The following is a 23,352-nucleotide window of genomic DNA, read 5'->3' on the forward strand; positions in this document are numbered from 1 at the left end:
CTTCTGATGCCATGGTTCTTCCCTTCCCACGCCTCTGGCACTGGGTCAGGCTACTGCCCTTTCAATGCAAAGGCTGCCGTTTTCTTCTTTCATTTCCCACTTGCTTGTGGTCCAGTGCCCCTGCCTCCAGACCCCCCACAAGAACTCTGTTAGGTATCCAAAAGAACTTCCCAACCGTGAGGGTGATTAAAGGCTTTGCAATAGATTATTGTGGGAGGCTAAAGAATTTCTGTGGAGGTCTTTACCAACATTTACCAACAACAACAACAATAAAAGCACAGCCTTATTACTTATTGCTAAATAATGATCGTGATGAAAGAGGAGTAGATGATGGGGATGATTAAGAAAGAGGAATGGGGTTCAGTTCTCTGCTTTGATCTAACCCATTCAAGGCTGGATTAGTCTATTAAGGGCTCTTTGTACTTTATTTTATGAACCTAAAAATGTCAACTATCATTTGTAGTGCCCTATAAGGAAAGGGGAGATGGAAATGCTTAGAGCTTTAGGATCAGAAGGTTATCTGTCTACACTGACCTTGACTCCTGTGGAGACAAAGTGTGGTATAGGGGTGTGTGTGTGTGTGTGTGTGTGTGTGTGTGTGTGTGGTGTGTGTGTGTGTGTGTGTGTGTGTGTGTGAGAGAGAGAGAGAGAGACAGAGAGAGAGACAGAGAGACAGAGACAGAGAAAGAGAGAGAGACAGAGACAGAGAAGGAGGGGGAGAGAAACAGACAGACAGAGACAGTCAGAGAGAGACAGAGAGAAACAGAGGCAGAGAGAAAGACCTACACAGATGAGAGACAGAAAGAATTTCGGAGGAAAAGAGAGTATGTGTGAGACTAAAACTATTTTTATCTTTTAGGAGTAGAAGGAAGAATAGCAGTTACTTGAGCCCTTGGAAACGTTTACCTTTGGCTTGGCATTATATTAGTGCCTAGTTTAATTACAATAGCCTTCTAATTAGTCTCCTTGTCTGTTAAAGTTCATGCTCCAGGCACCTGCCAAAATAATTTTGGGAAGTGTACATCTAAGTGGGTTACTCCCCTGTTTAAGAACCTGCTGTGGCTCCCTGCTTCTTCTAGCTTAAAACGCAAAGTGCTTGGCTTGCATTTAAAGCTCTTCACTGTTTGGCTTCAGTCTACCTTTCTAGTATTATTGTATATTACTTTGATTCATGGACTCTACCTTTTGACCAAAGTGGTCTACTTCCTGTTTTCAGAAGCTGGAACTTTGTCTCAGGCCCTTGTGCCCCTTCTCTACCCTGCGCTTCCTTGCTTCCTTTCAAGACTCAACTTAGGTGTCAATTCCACAGGAAGCCTTTCTAGCTCCTCTGCTTACCAGTATTCCTCCCTTTGCCTCCAATTCTCATCCATGTGCTTATCTATTTATCTGCTATATCTATAGGGGAGAAGTAAGCTTCCTGAGGGGGGGGTGTCTTTCCCCTTTGTCTCTGAAACCTTAGTGTGCACCACCATGCCTTCCATCTGGTAGACACTTAATAAATGCTCAGTTTGTTTGGACTCTGGTCTGGCACTTCTCTCCTCAGCAGGATCGGGTGGGGGTGAGGAGGGGCTGAGACATGGTTGGGGCTGAGGTTTGGGCCCCTTCTCTATTTGACTCTGACTCACTGACTTCCATGTTCTGCAGGTTCTTTTCGAAATGATGGTTTGAAAGCTGCTGATGTCCTCCCTATCCTGAAGGAAAAAGTGGCCTTTGTGTCAGGTGAGTGCTGACTGCCCTTTCCACTAAAGCAGGATGAAATAGAAATGGGGGAACGGAAACTGTTCATTAACCTCTCAGAGGCAGAGGCTGAAAAAACTGACTTGGGCTTGGGAGTTCTTATTCCCATGATCTTTGGGGAATTGATTCTTTAGCCCTGTACCCATCCCTAGCCCTCCCTTTAAAGGCCCCCAAACCACTACCGCTCAACTTTCTTGAATAGAATCAAATCCTTCCCCCAAGGGGATGCCTACCCAACTTCAATTGGCTGTCAGGTCACTGAAAACGTTTCACTTTTTAGTCCTTTTAGAGGCTAGACCACGTGGGCAAATTACCTGGGATTATTAGGGATGAGTTCCCAGAGTACACTTCCCCTTCTCCTTCCCCTGCATACTACCCCCCATCCTAGCAGACACATAAACACATTCCTTTTGTTGTTGTTGTTAATTTTAATCTGTATTTATACTCTTTTGTTTATATACTACCTTCATTTTAATATATCTCTCCCCTCTCCCTTATCTAGTGCTCCACCTCTTGTTTCAAGGAGGGAGGGAAGGAAGGAAGGAAGGAAGGAAGGAAGGAAGGAAGGAAGGAAGGAAGGAAGGAAGGAAGGAAGGAAGGAAGGAAGGAAGGAAGGAAGGAAGAAGGAAGGAAGGAAGGAAGGGAGGGAGGGAGGGAGGAGGAGGGAGGGAAGGAAGGAAAGAAGAAAGGAAGGAAAGAAGGGAAGAAAGGAGGAGGAGGAAGAAGGGAGGGAGGGAAGGAAGGAGGGAAGGAGAAAGGAAAGAAGGAAGACAGGAAGGAAGGAGGGAAGAAGGAAGGAAGAAAGGTGTAAAATAAGGGTATTGGACTAGGAAGAAGGAGGAGGAAGGGAAGGAGGGAGAGAGGGAGGGAAGGAAGGAAAGAGGGACAAAAGCAATTCGGTAGTGCTAACCAATGCATCAGTGAAGTCTGATGGGCTATATAATTTTCCACACCCACAGTACCCCTATTCTAGAAAGAAGGGAAGCAGCTATATTTTTTCCTTTCTTGTTCAGGGAAAAGTCTGATCCTCAAAAAGTCTTCAGTTTCATTTTGTTGTCATTGTTATTGTGGTTTCCATTTACGTTACTGTACATGGTCACTGTGCAGATTGTTTTCCTGGTTCTGCTTATTTCATTCTTCATTAGTTCATGTAAGTATCCCTATGAGTCTCTGAATTCTTCAGTTCTATCATTTCCACTGGTGCAGACTGTATAGTCACAGACCACAATTTCCTTAGTCATATCATAATTAATGGGTATTTATTTTGTTTCCAGTTCTTCACTACCATGAAAAAAATTAAAATTTGGAGTGTATGGGACCTTTATTTCTTATTTTGGCCTGCCCTGAGATACATACCTAGCATTGGGATCTTTCTGTTAAAAAGTATGGACATTTTAGTCACTTTCTTAGTAAAATGTGTTTGCATTGATGAAGACATATCCTAAGTGTATTCCATGGGAAGCACCCTGTGTGAGCCACTGTCTTCTGAGGTGAGTGAGATTTGTGAAGGGTCACTCAAGAGAAATGGAGCTACATTTAGATTATTCTATGCACATTCATTATAGCTAGGTCCCAATCAGTGGTGATAAAGAAGCCTGTGGAGCGTTCACATTATTTGAATTTGCGCTTCCTACTTCCATTGGGCTGGGACCAGTGACCATATTTTATATAATTATAACTTTGAATAGTGAGAATTCAAATACATATGACCATGAGATTCATTATTTACACTGGTCAGGACCTAGCTTAAAATTTCAGCTAGTAGAGAGGATGGCTGGAAGGAGGGAGACTAAATGATCTCTGTGGAGGTCTTTTAAAACAAGAGGTCCTCCCTGCCAACTCCCAATTTGTCAAGCACAGCAGATCTCAGCTCTGTGGAAGATGGCCCCCGAAGAGCCTTTGCAGCTGGACGAGTCTATTCATTCAGTCTAACCCATCCCAAAGGCTAAATTTGGGTTCAGATTGACAGTGGCTCAGAGAGGGAGGAGATGAGTGATTTTCCTGAGTGGTCTCCTTCCCCCATTCCCGACCTTTTTTTTTTTCCTCCTTATGATATCTTCCAAACAAATACCCTATAGCCTCTCCTTATTCCTCATCTCCTACACTGGGAGATTTGTCTTCCTAATAAGAAGTGAGTAGCACTCAGCTGGGCATTGGCTTCACTCCCTGTCTCCTCTCCACTGATTGACTTCCCCATTCATTCATTGAGGTTTTATTGATTTCGTAGCAAGATTTGTAATATAACATTGAGAAGAAGGGATAGTATCCTAGGTACAGTGTAGAGGGGACCTGACTTGGGAGTTGCAGAATCTTGGTTTTAGTGCTTACTACCTGTGTCTCCTTGGGCAAATCGCTGAACTTCTCGGGCCTCAGTTTCTTCATCTGTAAAATAAGTGTATTGGACTAGGAGGACTCTAGAGTCCCTTTCAGCTCTGGATTTTGACCCTATGATCAAGCTATAACACTTTGGACTTGTCTTTGCTAGCATGGGAGAGGGGAGGAAGCCAGATGGTGAGGACAGAGGGTGCATGTGGCAGAAAGAATAAACACCCATCAATTACTGTTTTCCCACCTGGTTCAAGGTGTCAGAAATAAATAAGACCATTAATTCAGAACATGGGAGTGAGATAAGAGCAGAAGACAGACATAGAAGAAGGCTGATTGGGAAGCAGGTACATCTCCCCCCCACACACACACTGGAAACAAGAAATTATCTGTCCTTCTGAACACATGGAGAGTCAGCTTTTGCTTTGAAGGGTAATGGGATTAGGGGACCTGGATTCAAGACGTGGCTCTGTCACTTCTGAGATATAGGATCTCTGGGAAATCACTTGGCCTCTCTGAGATTCAGTTTTTTCACCTGAAAAGTGGTGATACTAACCATCTCACAAAGTTGTTGAGGGGAGGGGCAGCTAGGTGGCACAGTGGATAGAGCACCCATCCTGGAGTCAGGAGCACCTGAGTTCAAATCTGGCCTCAGACACATAACACTCACTAGCTGTGTGACCCTGGGCAAGTCACTTAACTCCAATTGCCTAGCCAAAAAACAAAAAACAAAACAAAGAAGTTGTTGGGGGGCATGTATCCAAGTTTCGGATTGATGCTTCTCCTCTTGGGCCAAGAAGGAGGATAACCAGCAACCCAGGCTGCTATTCATCCTTGTCAGTCCACAAAAAGGGGCATGTTCACAGGTTAGTCCGTCCCTCTCAGGCCTTCAGGCACACCGTGCAATGCCCTCTGAAATAGTCCTTTCCCTCACCTTTCTTGTTGCGATCTCCTCTCTTTTAGCTCAGATGTCTTCTTTGCCGGGTTGGTCAGTTCCCACACCTGCATTGGTGTAACTCCTCCTACCTGTAATGCTCTGCCTTCTCCTCCACCCAACTCACACACTTTATAGTTGATGTGGCAACATCTTCTTGCTCAGAAGATGATTCGATTAGATTCAACAAGCATGTAATGCTATTATTCTTGAGTTGTTTCAGTCATATCCAATGCTTCTTTTTACCCCATTTGGGGTTTCTTGGCAGAGATACTGGAGTGTTTTGCCATTTCCTTCTCCAGCTCATTTTGCAGATGAGGAAATTGAGGCAAACAGGGCTAAGTCACTTGCCCAGGGTCCCACAGCTAGTAAGTGGCTGAGGCCAAATTTGAACTTAGGAAGACGAGTCTTCCCAACACCAGGCCTGGCATTCTTCCCATGGTGCCAGCTAGCTGCATTTAATAAGCACCTGATATTACTAAGCATTGGGAATCAAAGATGAAAGATGAAAAACAACATAGCCCCTGCCTTCACAGAGCTTATGCTTTTATGGTGGAACTCTAACATGGACACATATGAGCATGATTCCGTGGAGGTTGTGAAAAGAACAAAGGGGAGATCCAGACAAAGTACGCTAAGAAAATTGCAGAGAGGAAAAGAACATTTAGAGTTGGGAGCCAATGGGGGGCAGGGACAAAATCTACGAAGGCTTCCTGAAGGAGGAGAAAATTTAGAATTATTCAAAGGAAGTAACTAAAACGTCCATACCTTTTGACCTAGAGATCCCACTGCTAAGCATATATCCAAAGAAAGTCAAAATGTTTGTGGGAGTCCTTTTTGTAATTGCAAAGGATTGAAAATAAAAGAGATGATCATCCATTGAGGAATGGCTTAACAAATTGTGGTGCATGAATGTGATTGGATCACTTAGCTGTAAGAAATTAGGAATATGAAGAATGGAAAGAAACATAGGATGAGTACATAGACTAACACACAGTGATTACACCAAGGTAAAAGAAAGAATCAGAACAGAAGTCCAAATTGAATGCTACATAATTATAATTACAAAGCTTGTCTTAGGATCACAGATAAGGACCCTTCAAGATCATCTAGTACAGTCTCTCAGTTTACAAGTTAAGAAACTGAGGACCAGCAAAGGGAAGTGACTTGCCCAAGGTCATTCAGAGCCAGGATACAAACTCAATTCCACTGGCTCAAAATGCAGCACACTTTCCACCGTGCCATGCTTCGCTCAAAGAAGAGGTGAGCAAATACCCCTCCCTTTCTTCTCTGCAGAAGTGGGGGACTAGCGCAGTGGATAGAGCACCGGCCATGAAGTTAGTAGGACCTGAGTTCAAATCCGGCCTCAGACCAAACACTTGACACTTACTAGCTGTGTGACCCTGGACAAGTCACTTAACCCCAATTTCCTAAAAAACAAGAACAAAACAGAAGTGGGGGTCTATGGGAATGGAACATTGCATTTACTATCAGATCCGATTGATGTTGATTGGTTTTGATGAATATTTTTTCTTCTTTCTTCTTTATATTTTGAAATAAGAAGTGGCATAATGGGTAAGGGAAGGGAGAAGAATGCATTTGGAACTAAAGGTGATGTAGAAACAAGATATCAAAAAAACTTTTAAAGGATATGAGAGGAACTTCTGCATGTGGAACTTATGAGTACACCTGGAGAGTTAAATAGTTGTTCTGCTTATTTAAGATTTTCTTTAAATACTGATTTTTTATTTTAATTTTATTTTTTGAAAATTTTTCTTTAAATGCTAGTTTTTGTTATTATTATTTTTTAAACTCTTTAGTACAAATTTTATTTATTATTTTTAAACATTTTTCTTTACATGCTGATTTTTCACTTCTATAGTTTACTAAGTAACTATCTCTCTCAGGACAAACAAACAAACAAACAAACAAAAACCCCAACCCAACCCTCCAGACTACTAAGAGAGCACATTTGATTTCTGTGAAATAGCCAGAATATAGACTCTTATCCTTGAGAATGGCTTTAGAAATGAAAGAGCTATCAATCTACCAAAGACAGGTCAAATGACCTGCTGCTGGGACTGAATGACCTTGGGGAATCCATTACAGTCTTAAGGGTGTATGATTTAATGATAAGATAACATTTTGATGTCAGTGGCCTCACCCCAACCCTTGTAAACTTCTCCAACAAAGCACTGCTGGGAGAGAAGAGATATGTAGAGACAGTGCTTGCAGGTGAATGGACCAAGTCTCAAAAATTTTCCTCATCTGTAAAATGGGCATAATAACACTTGTATTACTTACCTCAGTGGGTTGTTTTGAGAGAGGTCAGGTTTGTCAAATGCTTCCAGAACCTTAAAACACCACAAAACATGTCATTATATATTGTTAGTACGACTACTGCTGCTGCTGCTGCTACCACCACTACTGTTATTGCTGCTATTACTACTAAAATTGGAGAATTGTAGTATCATAGATTTAGAGCTGGAAGAGACCTTAAAAGTCATAGTACAAATATGGAAATATGTTTAATATGATTGTACATGTAGAGTCCATATCAGATTGCACAACATCTTGGGGAGGGAAGAGGGGAGAGAGGGGGAAAAATTTAGAACTCAAAATCTTTTAAAAGTGAAGATTGGGTGGCAGAGCTCTAGCCTTGGAGTCAGGAGGACCTGAGTTCAATTCCAGCCTCAGACACTTGAAACTTACTAGCTGTGTGACCCTGGGCAAGTCACTTAACTCTGCCTCACCACAAACAAAACAACAACAACAACAAAGTGAAGGTTGAAAACTAAAATTAAATTAATTAATTTAAAAAAATCATTGTCCAAACCTCTCATTCTGAAGCAGAGGAAACAGACCCAGAGAAGCTGCCTTACCTAAGGCCACCCAGTAGAAGACTCAGAATTCAAATCCAGGCCTTTTGATTCCACATCCAGTTCTCCTATCTAACCCTACTCCACGTCCTTCCACCTCCAGGAAGGACCCCAATCTAACCGACTTGAGAAAGATGCCGAGCTTTCCTGATCTCAAAGGCAACAAATGTTTATTAAGTGTTTACTGTGTGCCAGACACTGTGCAAGTGCCCTCAAGGAGTTTATAATGTAATAGTAGTAAGAACACAGGAAAGGGAGCTGAAAAGCAGGGAGGGGAGGGAAGGGGGGAGGCATCTGCTTCGGGACCTGGTATTGTAGTTCAGAGAGTCTGAAGCAGAGGGAGAAGATTCAAGACTGACCAGCCTAGACCCCTCCCACAATAGAGGCCCAGGAGGAACTCATCAGTGGGAGAAGGGGGTGGGCATGATGGAGGGATGCTCCAGGTGAGGAGACCACATAGTCTACAGCTTCCCTTGACAAGTTCTGCTAGGATGTGATGGATATTCTAGGATGAGGCAGTGTGGTACAAAGGCTATTAAATAATTCCTAAATGGCAAAGTGGGTAGAGTGCTGGGGCTGGGGTCAGGAAGATTTATCTTCTTGAGCTCAAATCTGGCCTCAGATACTTAATAGCTGTGTAAGTTACTGTTAGCGCTACTGTTGCTGCTGCTGCTGCTACCACTACTACTGCTACTGCTGCTATTACTACTAAAATCGGAGACCTGTAGTATCGTAGATTTAGAGGTGGCAGGGACCTTAAAAGTCATTAGGTAAGTCACTTAACCCTGTTTGCCTCAGTTTCCTCATCTGTAAAATGAGCTGGAGAAGGAAATGGCAAACTACTCCAGTATCACTGCCAAAAACAAAAAGAAAAAAAGAAAAAAAAAACAAAAACAAAAAAGACAAAAAACAGTCCAATTGTGGTCACAACGAATTGGACAGAACTGAAATGACTCAATAGCAACAAAAAAGTCAGAGGAGCTGGGTTTGAATCCTGACTGTCATGTAGCACTTGTGTGACTGTAGAGACTTTACTTCAATTGGCCTAAATTTCCTCATCTGTCAAATGAAGGGTTTGGACTACGTGACCTTCAAGGTCCCATGTGGTCCTAAATCTATCTGCTGCTGCCCCAGCCTCCCCAAATCAGACCCAAGGCATTGGTGGCCACACTTGTTTTTTTGAGGAATGAGTCATCCATTTAATACAACTCATCTGAGATCCCCAGAGCACTTAGAAAGGTTCTCTCATGACACAATCACCTGTGACCTGCCTTAGGAGGGCATGGAGAAGTTAGCAAGACCAGCGCTGAGCCATCAGTGTCAACTGTAGCATCATCTCTGTTCCTATTCACTCCCAAAGATTTCCAGAAATCAGGAGCTGCTTCCCATCACTTCCACCCAGTCTTGTTCTGCACTCTTTGAGCCCTTTCCACTCAGCCTCTGAGGGTGGGCTGGCTATTTAAGCAGTGGAGTGGTTGTGTTTGTTTTTAACTCCTCTCCCCTTCTTCCCAGAAAGTTCCTGGGCATTCTAGTCACCTATCCACACAGCCTACCAGTTTTGACCCCAAACATCTGTGTAATGCATTCTGGGAAGGCTGTGCTTCACAAACCTGGGTTACAATTTTAATGGAAGTGAAAGCAAAATACCAATCACGAAATTATGGGATTTTAGCTAGGCAGATCAGCAATTAGAGAGTTGCTGGTCTTAGAGTCAGGGAGAGAGTTCAAATCCTGCCTCAGATACTTATCAGCTGTGGGACCCTGGGCAAGTCAACTAATTTCTCTCAGCCTCAGTTGATTCAACTGTAAAATAAAGCAGCTGGACTGAATGGCCTCCAAGGTCCCTTCCAGGTTGAAATCTGTTATCCTATGATTTTATAGGGCTAGAAGTGACCTCAAGTGACCTTCTAGTTCAAAATAAAGCAGAGACAAACCACAGTTTTTACTTCTCAAGTCAGCCGTGTGCTTTTGCACAGCCATCGTAATTGTGTTTGCTTTCTACTTGGTGAAAACTAATAACAGCCTTTAAGGAAAAAAAAACTGCTCAGTGGGTTGAGAAGCTTTTTGGAAGTTACTAAATTAATTAATGACACAGATCAAGGGGCATGTGAGGATTATTATTATCTCTACTTTACAGGTGGGGAAACCAGGCATAGAAAGAGACCAAGCTGTGCTTTTATAAATCTGCACGGGCAGTGTGGGTGTCTCTTGCTGTTTCACATTGTAGGTGCTCAGTGCCCACTTGAAAGGGTTAATGTCCTTGCCCCAGTGTCTGAGCTGCTGCCCCCAAGCAATGTTCTCTGGCTCAGAAAGGCTGGGGGAGGAGGGTGGGACTTTGGCCTTCTTGCAGTTTGCTGGATGCTGAGCAAACTTTTGACAGTTCTCTAGATCCCCTTGGCAGGAGACCTTCCATGTGGTGCAGAAGGACCTTGGTTTCCTGGGTTGTATAAGATTGCTCCCCTAGGGCTCAGGACTGACTCCCTATGGTTGACCAGTTGGAGTCTGTGGGAGCCCAGGAACACCCATCCCTGGGTCTCTGGAGAGGCTTCTGGGAAACCCAAGAAACTTCCTGCCAGCTCCAACTTCACCACCAGCCCAGAAGCAATTGTCAGAAGTCCCCTAAGAAGGAAAATCTTGAACAAGCATGTTGGTACAGTGGAGATTATTGTGTGACTCTGGACAAATGAGTCAGTTAATTAACTAACCAACATTTATTAGTGGCCGTACTATGTGCCCGACACCATAGTAAGCATTAAGATGATGAAGAAAGGCTAAAAATAGTCCCCTGTTCTAAAGGAACTCACATTCTAATGAGGAAGACAACACACAAACAATTATGACCATACCAGAAATATATAATACGAATAGGAGGTAGCCTCGGAGGGAAGCCACTGGGGGAGGAGGAAAGGCCTTTGGTAGAAGGTGGGATTCGAAGCCAGGAGATAGAGGTGAGGAGTGAAAGCAGTCCAGGCAAAAGGGCAGCTTATTTAAAAGGCCCAGGTTCTGGGGCAGCTAGGTGGTACAGTGGATAGAGCACTGGCCCTTGAGTCAAGAGGACCTGAGTTCAAATCTGACCTTAGACTAGACACTTGATACTTACTAGCTATGTGACCCTGGGCAAGTCACTTAACTCCAATTGCTTACAAAAAGGCACAGATTCAGAGAATGCCATGTACTGTGCGAGGAAAAGAAAGAAGGCTGGTATTGCTATACAGTGTGTGGGGAATAATTAAGATGGAAAAAAAGAATTAAGATGAAAAGCAATAGATAGCATTTATATATCATTTTAAAGTCTTCAAAGTACTTTCTATGTGTTATCTCATTTAATCCTCACAACAACCCTGTGAGGTAGGTTTATTCTCATTTTATTAATTATTATTAAAATATTAATTATTCTCATTTTACAGATGAAAAGTCTGGAGGAAAGAGGTTAAATTATTTGCTCAGGGTCCCATACCTAGTAAGAGTCTGAGGCAGGATTTGTATTCTGGTCTTCCTGACTCCAAGCCCAACACTGTCCATCATACCATGTGGAAGACGAGAAAGGTACTTACCCTCTCTTGAGACTCAGTTTCCTCACCTGCAAAGTAAGCAAGTTGACCTAAATGATGGCTGAAGCCCTAGGTGGCACGATGGATAGAATGTCAGGGCTGGAATCAGGAAGACCTTAGTTCAAATCCAGCCTCAGGCTCTTACTAGCTATGTGACCCTGGGCAAGTCACTTTACCTCTTTTTGCCTCAGTTTCCTCATCTGCAAAATGGGGATAATAATAGCCCCTGTCTCCCAGGCACATTGTGAAGATCAAATGATATAATAATTGTAAAGCTCTTAGCACAGATCTCGGGACATAGTGAGTGCTGTATAAATAGTATTGTTGTTATTATCATTTAATCTACGATCCAAATTTACTATCATTGTGAACTTGAACAAATAGCGTAATGTCTCTGGGCCTTAGTTTCCTAAAGGGTTGGACCAGACCAGCTTTAAGGTCTCTTCTAGCTCTGAATTTATGATTATGTGAGCAAGACTAGAGGAGATGGGTGAGGAAGTGACCTTTCAGTTCTTCTAAGCACACCTTTCATTTCATTCTATCTCTTTCTGAGTGGTTGAAAACCCTCATTATTACTTTTCCCTTTGTTCTCCCTTTAGAAGCAGGGTAGACAGAATCAGGGGACAGTTTGGGAGGAAAATCACTTCTGTCCCCCCAACCCTCCACTCCGTCCCCAAAGCACACATTTATACCCTCAATGGGCTTTGCCTGGAATGCAGGAATTACTTGGGCAGTAGTCAGGCCTATGGATAGATCCAGGATTATCATTCATATGCCCTAGGCAAATTTGAAAATTGCAATCCCTGTGTTACTGTCCACTGGAGATTTTAAGCCTTCACTTCAGCAGGAAATTAATACCTGCGGGCTATGGAAATGGAATTTACCAGTATTAAAACCATGTATATTTATGAAAAGTCATGTTCAAAGGTGTGTCTCTTGCTCCTCCAGTGTGTCACACCCAAGGCGATTGTATGCTTTGCCTATCTTTGATCCCCTCACAGTTTACATCCTAGATGCTAGGGCTGTAAAGATAACTAAGTCATGGCTCTTACCTGCAAGGAACTCAGTGTCTAGCAGGGAGATCCGTGTACCGATAAAACCAGTATGTGAATAGCTACAGCACAAAAGAGAATATAAATCAAGTCACCAGCATTTATTAAGCGCTTGCTATGCTCCAGGTACTGTGCACCAGAGATGCAAAGAAAGGCAAAAGATAGTCCCTGCCCTCAAGGACCTTACAATCTATGAGGAAGACAATATGCCAACAAATAGGAGTTAAGTGACTTGCTCAGGGTCACACAGCTAGCAAGTGTCTGAGGCTGGATTTGAACTCAGTTCCTCCTGACTCCAGGCCCAGTCTTCTATCCACTTTGCCACCTACCAACAGCTGAAAAGAGAGAAAGCAAAGGTATATATAGGAAAAAGCAAGTGATGAGTTTTTACAATGCAAAGTTCATGTATTATAGATGATATAAGACTCATGGGTGGGGAACCTTTGGCCTCAAGGTCACATGTGGTCTTCAAGGTGCTCAAGTGTGGCCCTTTGACTTCACAAACTTCACAGAACAAATCCCCTTAATAGAAGGATTTATTCTGTGAAGTTAGATTCAGTCAAAGGGCCGCACTTGAGGACCTCGAGGGCCATGTGTGGCCTCAAGGCTGCAGGTTCCCCACCTTTGACTTATTAGGAGAGGTGGCTGAGAAGGTGAGTTGGAGTCATATTGCCAGAGTTCCAACTATTTGGAACCTCAGACTTCCCGAGTCTATGTACGCTCCTATTGTCTATTTCTAGAGAACAGGAGCTATAGCTGTGGAACCTTATATGCCATATTATACACATTATGAAACTGAGGCAGGTTGGGATAGTATAGAGAGGGTTTGACTTGAAGTCAGGAAGACCTCGGTTTAAATCCCATCTCTGACATTTATTTTTAGCTCTACGATCATGGGAAATCATTTTATTTCTCTGGGCCCCAGGAACTATAAATTATTGGTAGATTATGATCTCTGTCAGTGGAGGGAGTCCCCATGCTGAAGAAATCATAGATCTTTGATGTATTTTATATGACAGAATCATGTTATCAACAGACACATAAAAACTATCTTTTATAAAAACAATTTTATGTAAGAACTTTTCTTTTGCTTAAGGAAATATTACCTCCACTCTTCTAACCCTGACAGTGTTATGTATAGTAGAGTGAACACTAAATTTGGACTCAGGGGACCCTGGTTCACATCCTGATTTATACTTCCTATGTGATCTTGGGCTAGTCACTTCACTGCTCTCGGCCTTATTTCCCTCATCTGCAAAATGGGGTTGGATTAGTCTGTGTCTCAAATTTCTTTTAGCTCAGATATCCTAAGATATAACAATGCTACTGACCTACTTCAGAACAACATGGGCTTTCAGCTGGTTTTTCCAATGTTGGAAATGGGTTAACTAAGATTGTTGGTCCAGTTCCCTCCAGGGACGCACATTTGTGATTTGTGAGAGGGCCTACTGGCAATGGAGGTGCAGTCTATGCTTATAGGAGAGACTTCTCCTCTCTGTGTCCATAACTGCACAGTGGAGAGGTAGAATTCAAAGCCCTGGCCTCATTAGTACAGCTCTCTAACCTACTGAGCTAATTATCTCTGTTCCTGGATCCTGAGAGATGATTAACACTTAGAACATCCCCATTTCTGATAAAAATTCATAGACTCCTCCGTCAGGAGTGACAAGTGGGACCTCAGGCAGGGCAAACAGATGGGGATTCTTAGTTTTGTGAGAGAGATCGAGCTTGTCTTCCTTGGCCATGTGAAGCTCCAAATCTCTTAGCACTGTTTTGTCTGCTAGCTAGCTGCTTTGTGAAGGTTTCTTACACTGGCTATTGGTCAAGCACCAAGTAGTATTTACTGTGCACACACCTCAGAAGCAACCAAAAGGAATAGAACTGGGGGCGAAATTTCTAGTTATTCAGTTTTATAGAAGGGCAGAGTGAGCGGGGACATTAGAGAACTTCTCAACTAATCCCTTTATTTTGCAGATGAAGAAACAGAGTCCAGAGGGGAGAATTCTGAAATGCAGGGGTTACAGCACAGTTAGGAGTAGGGCTTGGACCAGGTGCTCCCTTTCCTAGAACAGACACTATGTCATAGTCTTCTGTCCCTTGATTTCATCATCCCCTTCCAGAGAATGTGATGTTGTCCTCTTTTTCTATTTTTATACCCTCCCCACTAAGACCCTCCAACCCCTGGATTTAGAGACAGTAAGGGCTTTTGAGGTTATCTAGTTCAATCAACTAATTTTACAGTTAGGGCAACTGAGATCCCCAAGAGGTTAAATGACTTGCCCAAGGTCTCATAAGTAGTGAAGTATCAGAAGTAAGATTTGAACTCAGGTCCTTACCCTATTGCCTCCCACAGATGCTACTCTATGAATGATAAATACCTCTTTCATTTTTCCAGTGTCAGAAATATTTCATTACAATACAGCTTGTCCTGCACCAAAGCCATGAGGACTCCTAGGTTTATTATGTACAGATGGCCTTCCTGAAGATTATCCTGAGTCTCCTATAGAATAACGTCCCCACCTCTGTGCTGTGTTAGTTTCAACACAGAAATGGGTTGGAGAAGGTAGATGAGAAAGCCTCCAGCACAATGTATAGTGGGCATCCAGTAAATATGTGTTGAAATGAAAGAATGAAAGGCTTTGGCATAAAAAAGAATTATAATTTACATGTAACTTAAGTCATACATAAATTATCTATTACACATAATATATTACACTACTATATATTATATATGTATAATTGTACACATAAAATTATTTATTATGTATAATTATATATAATATAAATTATATAATATAGAATTATATATAATTTATGTATAACTTCTATTGACAAGTTATACATATATATATATATATATGTATGTATATGTATATGTATGTATTTACAACTTGACATGGTAGTTACAGAACTGGTCCTGGAGTCAGGAAGATTTGGGTCCACGGCCTGCTTCTGATCCATCTGGGCTATGTGACTTTGGGCAAGTCACTCATCCTCTCAGTCTTCTGGGTAGCTCTTTAAGACTATAAATGATACAACAGTGTAAATGGAAAGAACACTCACTCACTAAATGATCAAAAGTGAATTTAATCAAATTATAAAGATTAAGCAGGACTCAAATGAAGACATACGAGAAGACAAATTCCACCCCCTTCATGGAGGTAGGAGGTCCACAGGTGGTACACATTGCACATGTTTTTGGACTTTTACAATGTATCAATCAATTATGCTGATTTTTTTTTCTTAAAAATACTATTTGTTATATCGGATGGCTCTCTGAGAGGGGAAAAGGGAAGAATACTGGGGATAACTGATAGTCTGAATGTTTATCGAAGCCTACTTTTTTTAAACTTTATTTTTCTTGTGTTTTTTTGTCTGTGTTTTCTTTCACAAATGTGATTAATATGAAAATATGTTTTGCATGCCAAAATGATAATCTATATCAAATTGCCTTCTCAAGGAAAGGAAAGGGAAGGGAGAGAGGGAGAGAATTTGTAAAACACAGATGACATCAATAAAATTATTTTTAAAAAAGAATATAAGCAATGCAAATGAAAACAACTCTGAGGTATCATCTCACACCTATCAGATTGGCTAATATGACAGAAAAGGGAAATGACAAATGTTGGAAGAGATTTGGGGAAATTGAGATGCTAATGCACTGTTGGTGGAGTTGTGAACTGATTCAACCATTCTGGAAAGCAATTTGGAACTATGCCTAATGGCCTATACCTTTTAACCCAGCAATACCACTACTAGGTCTGTATCCCAAAGAGATCAAAGGAGAAAGGAAAAGGACCTATATGTACAAAAATATTTATAGCAGCTCTTTTTGTAGTGGCAAAGAATTGGAAATTAAAGGAATGCTCATCAATTAGGGAATAATTGAACAAATTGTGATATATCCTTGTGATGGAATACTATTGGACTATAAGAAATAATAAGCAAGATGCTCTCAGAAAAACCAGGACTTACATGAACTGATACAAAGTGAAGTGAGCAGAACCAGGAGAACACTGTTTACAGTAACAGCAACATTGTATGATAATCAACTGTGAATGACTTAATTATTTTCAGCAATACAGTGATCTAAGACAATTCCAAAGAACTAATGATGAAAAATGCTATACATCTCCAGAGAAAGAACTGATAGTCTGAATGCATATCGAAGCCTACTTTTTTTAACTTTATTTTTCTTGTGTTTTTTTTTGTCTGTGTTTTCTTTCACAAATGTGATTAATATGAAAATATGTTTTGCATGACTACATGGTAATCTATATCAAATTGCCTTCTCAAGTAAAGGAAAGGGAAGGGAGAGAGGGAGAGAATTTGGAACTCAACATTTTTAAAAATGAATGTTAAAATTGTTTTTTAGATCTAATTGTCAAAAATAAAATATCAAAAAAGGAAAAAAAATGTTATGGATGAGTTGATGATCTGATTGGTATGGAAGCTCAAGAAACCAGTATCTTGCATGAATGAGGTAACAGTGCTTAGATAATGGGAAAAAGATACAATCATTACTTTTATATTGGGCATTACAATTTTGAATGTGCTTTCACACACACGTTTCCTATTTGATATGAGAACTTTGCAAAGTCAGCGGGACAAGTATTATCGTCCCCATTTAACAGGTTAGGAAACAGGCTGAAAGTGCTTAAATGTCTTGTGTGTTAGTACATACCAGAAGTGGGTCTATAATGTAATTCTACTGACTTCCTGTCATGTTCTTTCTACATCATACTGCCCCCCCTTAGCTGACTAAGCCAACATTGATCACAAAGGTCTGCCTAATGGTTAATCTTGGACACACTGAGATTGGAAGCTTTTGTGTGATTTTAAAATGAGCAACCTTAGAAATCATTCATTTTTAGCCCTTAAAGCCAGCGGGCAGTAGCCTTCTCAGCCCAGTTAAGGAATAAGCCTGTGATGCTGCTTAGAAGGAGGGCTCATTTGATGATGTGATGGAGTAGACTGGGTATGGGCAGGACCAGAGGTCAAAGCAGATGCAGAAGGTCACAACAATTCAATGGGAGGACCTTAAGAGAACTTTACAAACAAAAATGATGGATTTTTTTTAAAATTTTTTTTGTAGTGGCCAAGAATTGGAAATTGAAATTGGGGAATGGCTGAACAAGTTGTGGCATATGAATGTAATGGAATACTATTGTTCCATAAGAAATGATGAGTAGGCAGACTTCAGAAAAACCTGGAAAGACTTACGTGAACTGATGCAGAGTGAAATGAGCAGAACCAGGAGAACATTGTACACAGCAATAGCAACATTGTGCGATGACTGACTTTGATAGACTTAGCTCTTCTCAGCAATGCAAGGACCTAAGACAACTCCAAAAGACTCGTGATGGAAAATGCTATCCACATTCAGAGAAAGAATTATGGAGTCAGAGTGTGATTCAAAGCATCTCTCTCTCTCTCTCTCTCTCTCTCTCTCTCTCTCTCTCTCTCTCTCTCTCTCTCTCTCTCTCTCTCTCTCTCTCTTTCTCCTTTTTGTTTCTTCTTTCTTGTGGTTCCTCCCATTGGTTCTAACCCTTCTTTACAACATGACTAATGTGAAAATATGTTCAGTATGAATGTAAATGCAGAGCCTATATCAAATTGTATGCCATCTTGGGAAGGGGAGGGAGGAAGGAAGGGGAGACAATTTAGAACCCCAAATCTTATAGAAGTGAATGTTGAAAACTAAAAACAAATAAATTAATTAAAAAATAAAAAAATGTTTTTGTTTGTAAAGTTCAACATGATATTTTCTCTGTCATGAAGCACACAGGTAGTGGTCAGAGATAGAATCTGATCCCAAGTTTTCTGACTCCAGAGACCTCAAAGATCACTGACAGAGAGAACAGCATGTTGTACAGAGGGGAAGTACTTGACCTCCTTCCATGTCAGCTTGTCTCTAACCATTATTCTGCCCCACTATATTAACTCATTATTTGTGTTAGAGTATTTTCTTCTTGGCCATTTGATTTAATGAAGTTTAATATCTCAGGGCCTTGGTTTCCACAACTGTCAAGTGAAGAGGTTAGATGAGATGGCCGCCAAATTCCCTTCCAACTCTAGACCTGTGATCTTAATAAATTCAGGCTGAGCTCCCAAGTACCTAGGGTATGAAATGGCACAGGAGTATAGTAATCTGTCAGGAAGACCTGAGTTCAAATGTGGCCTTCCTACTTGTGTAACCCTGGGCAGGAAACTTAACCCTGTTTGCCTCAGTTTCTTCATCTGTAAAATGAGCTGGAAAAGGAATGGCAAACTATTCCAGTATCCTTGCCAAGAAAATTCCATAAAAATGGGCTCATGAAAAATTGGACATGACTGAAAACAAATAAATAATAACAAATCTATTTCCACAGAGATGAAAGGCAAAGAGAATCAGGGAAAGTTGTCTTAGTTGAGAAAGGCTGAAGTCCCCAAGTAACCCTATATTATATCCCTAGCTATGCATCCATTGAGGCAGTTACCTGGGCTAATTCTTCTCATACATAATACTGGGGTAATAGTACCCACTTCATAAAAGTGTTATGAGGATCAAAAGAGACAATATATGTAGAGAAGTTTGTGCCTATTTAGTGCCATTCATCTTAGGCAGCTAGGTGGCACAGTGGATAGAGGTGGGGTCAGGAAGACCCACGTTAGAATCCTGCCTCAGATACTTAGTCGCTATAAGATCCTGAGCACTTCACCTCTGTCTGCCTCAATTTCCTAATCTGTAAAATGGGGATAATAGCACCTATCTCTTAGGGTTGTTGTGAGGATTAAGTGAGATAATATTAGCAAAGCACTTTGCAAACCTTTAAAGCACAATATAAATGCTAGCTGTGATTATAATGATCCTAATCCCTCTCTTGTTTTTCCTTCCTACAGGTGGCCGAGATAAGCGAGGTGGACCCATTCTGACTTTCCCTGCACGGAGCAATCATGACAGAATAAGGCAGGAAGACTTGCGGAAACTTGTGACCTATTTGGCCAGTGTGCCAAGGTAAGGTTTAAAGGATGTATTCTCAAAGGTCAACCCTGTCTGTTTCTGAAAGAGTGTAATGGGGCCCCTGCGAGGGCAAGGGTTGGTTCTCCAATCGGAAAGTCTTCTAACCATGCTCCCATCTCCCTCACTGGCCTCATTGTTGTCATGGTTAATATTCATGCAGTGGGAGCTATGAGGAGAGATAGATAGATGGTCCATTTCGGGGGAAGGGCAGTGCCCACCCTTGGAAAATTCGATTGCACTCAATACAACAAACATTTATTAAGCACCTACCAGGGGTGGGGATAGGGACTGGATCTGTGTTTTCATTTATATGGAAAACTCTCAAGTGAAGAAATTCTCTTTACCAATGGAGGTCTGTACTTTCTCTAAAACATATAGTCTTAGAATAGGAGTTCTTAACCTGGGTTTTGTGAACTTTGAAAAAAAACTATATTTCAATATAACTGGTTTCCTTTATTTTGTGAATTTGCAAACTTTTTTTTTTCTGAGAAGAGGGTCCTTAAATTTTACAAGATTGCCAAAGGGGTCCATGACACAGAAAATGTTAAGAACCTTTGTCTTAGAGGGTTGTCTGGGGCATGAGAGGTTAAGTGACTTGCCCAGAGTCACATGACCAGAATGGACGAGAGGAGAGACTTGAACTCACGTCTTTTTGGCTCCAAAGTCAGCTCACCGTCTACTATACCAAGATACCTTTCAGAAGCTGAGGACAGAAGCACACAAAGGAAACAGTCACTGCCTTCGATGAGCTTACATTGTAATGGGGAAGTGGTCATTGTTGTTTATCCTTTGTTCTTGAAGATTCGGATGATGACATCAGGGAGGTGATGTCATGACACGCAAGTGAATTGGATTTAAGTGAATGGAAGCCCAGGTCATGGGAAGATAGTTGGGAAGTCATACTCAGGAGGTTTCTGTATTGACTGATATCTTGACTGCTTTACTCAATTAAGTTTTCTGACTTGGAGAATACAGTGCCTATATTTGTAAACTGGAGTTTGGGGCAAATAGCTTACCTTTCCAAATGAGGGTAGAAGCTGCCTTTGGCTGTGGGTGGTGTCATGCATGCAATTCTGTCCGTAAGGGTGACAGAAGAACACGTCTCTGGGAAGTGACCACCTTTCCAGGGAGGGAGGCCAATGCCAGGCTTGCTCTCCACATCACAGGCCCACTAGCCTGGTATGGTGGAGCAATATGTTTGCATGGGGCCGGCTTTGGAGAGAGATTTCCACGGAGGGAACCCTACTGCCTTTAATTTTACAGCGGTGTGGGCTGCTTGGCATTTGCTATGACCAGTTGGAAATGGCATCTTATCTTTTCTTCTGTTTGTTCCAGGTTTTACTGAAAACCTGGTAGATTAGGAAAAGGAACAGGGTGTTCTGATCTGACTTCGATGGGAAATCACCACCAATCTTTTAAGCTTGCTGATGAAATACTTGTAGCAAGGATCGAGTGGGAAGGCAGTAAATCTTGAGCTATGAAGGAAACACACATAAGATAGGAAAGATAGGGCTCAGGGACATGCACTTAGTGAACTTAGCAACTCTTGTTTTTCAGAAGAAATAGAACGAAATGAAAGTTGTACGTAGAAGAACTGACAAGTCACTCCTGCGCCCATCCCACCTAACCTTGGTTATGTAATCATAAATTCAGAGCTGGTCTTGTCCAATCCCTCAGGAAACTGAGCTTCTTGCTCAAGTTTACTTGGATAGTAAATTAGGATCGTAGACATAATAATAATAATAATAATAATAATAATAATAATAATAATAATAATAATAATAATAATAATAATAATAATATAATAATAACTAACATTTATGTAGTACCTACTATGTGCCAGGCTGTGCTAAGCACTTTACAAACCTTATCTCATTGGATCCTCACAACAACCCTGAGAGGTAGGTGATATTATTAACCCCTATTTTACAGCTGAGGAAACTGAGACAAACAGAGGTTAAGTGACTTTCCCAGGGTCACACAGCTAGGAAATATGTGAGATTGGATTTGAACTCAAGTCTTTCCAAATCCAGCTCCAAGCCTTTATCCACTGTACCATCTAGCCAACTGATGATATATTGATCCTATATACTGAGGCTATATTAACATAGTAAGGGTAGGGCATCTGTGAGAGAAATTTGGAATAATTCTTTTAAAAGTTTTTTCATTAATTAATTAATTAAATTTTGTTTTCAACATTCACTTTTATAAGGTTTTGAGTTTTAAATTCCCCCCCCCACCTTCCCTTTCCCCTCTCCAAGACAGCAAGCAATCTGATACAGGCTATACATGTACAATCATATTAAACATATTTCCACATTGGTCATGTTGTGAAAGAGGAATCAGAACAAAAGGGGGAAACCATGAGAAAGAAAAAACAGAACAACAAAAAAAGAGAAAATAGTATGCTTTGATCTGCATTCAGACTCTATAGTTCTTTCTCTGGATGTGGATACCATTTTCCATCTAAAAGTTTTAACAAAGGGATATTTGCTGTGAAGATGCAGCATGAACAGAAGTACAAAAGTTTTCCCTCAATGCCTGGGGGCACGCTCTTCCCCAGACTGCCTTGGTCCCTGGGGAGAGTGAGTTCCTACTCAAAGCAGTTTCTACAAAGTATTGATCCTACCACTTTCTCTATTGTTGTTCAGTCGTTTTTTCAGTCATGTCCATATTTGGGGACCCTAAATTCATGTCCCTATTTGTGGTTTTCTTGGCAGAGATACTGGAGTGGTTTGCTATTTCCTTCTCCATCTCGTTTTACGGATCAGAAAACTGAGGCAAATAGGGTGAAGTGACTTGCCCAGGGTCACATGGCTAGGAAGTATCTGAGGCCAGATTTGAACTCAGGTCTTCCTGACTCCAGGCCTGGCACTCTATCCACTGCACCACCTACTGCCTACCAAGTTAACTTCCAAATGTATCATAGCCATTGGGTAAGTCATTATCTCGGCAACCCTGCATTGGTATTAGCTGGGCTGAAAAACCCAGCATGGGTTTAGACTTCTTGTGGCTTTCCCTTCTGGCCCTTTTTGATTTTCCTTCACCTAAAATAGGAAAGATAGACAACAGAGTCAGAAGTCACGTCAGGCCCTTGCTCTCACGGACCCCACTGAGGCCCGAGGCATTTTTCTCCACTGAAAAGATTCAGCAACTGTTGTGTCTTCACTGGAACACATCAAAGCATTTGGACTGGATGGATTTGGATGGAAGAACTTTCCAACAGGGAATGATGTGAGAAACTAGAAGGGAGCCACTGTAGAATTCCCTTATCTAGAGACTATCAAAGGGAAGAGAGATTCCCCTCTCTCCTTGAAGCAGGAATAGGAATCACATAGTCTATTTGTTGAACTCGGCATGGGATGATAGAGATGAGATGTAAAGAGCACCAGCCCCTCTAATAGACATAGAAAGATGATGCTTCTTTGGAAGTTTCCCTTAGAGAGGCACAAAGGACCATTAGTTCATCCAGAGCCACTAGCAGCATGGATTTTGGGGAAACAGTAATAGGACCCATAGGGAATATGTTATGCTTATTTTCCTGTCTGGTGGTCATCACTAGTAAACTCCCTGCATTCACTAAATCAAAGAAGTCAGAAGGGTTTGAGGAATACTCTTTGTCTTCTCAGGTAGGATGATGGGCTCATGCGATAATAGATTTAAAGCTAGATGAGACTCTCTCATTTTTTTCAGAGGAGGAAACTGAGGCTGTTGGTGTTTAAGCAACTTGCCTAGGGTTACACAGCTAACAAGAGGCAGGATTTGAACCCAAGTCTTCCTGACTCAAAGGTCAACACTGTATACATTATATTGCATACTCCTGGAAAGGAGGAAGAATGAAAACAGGTTTTTTTTTTCTGAGAGCGTGAAG

The 23,352-nt window shown here is 41.5% G+C and overlaps 1 protein-coding gene across 1 annotated transcript in view; it reads left to right on the plus strand.

The window, feature by feature from the left end:
* KALRN (kalirin RhoGEF kinase) overlaps nt 1-23,352 on the plus strand; it is a 709,132-nt gene that overhangs the window by 270,914 nt on the left and 414,866 nt on the right. The window contains 2 exon segments of the mRNA XM_078146745.1: nt 1,645-1,719; nt 19,361-19,475. Of these exon segments, the coding sequence (XP_078002871.1) occupies nt 1,645-1,719; nt 19,361-19,475 (190 nt within the window).

Source organism: Phascolarctos cinereus, unplaced genomic scaffold (assembly GCF_003287225.1).
Source record: "Phascolarctos cinereus isolate Bilbo 61053 unplaced genomic scaffold, phaCin_HiC Scaffold_726;HRSCAF=1367, whole genome shotgun sequence".
NCBI lineage: Eukaryota > Metazoa > Chordata > Mammalia > Diprotodontia > Phascolarctidae > Phascolarctos > Phascolarctos cinereus.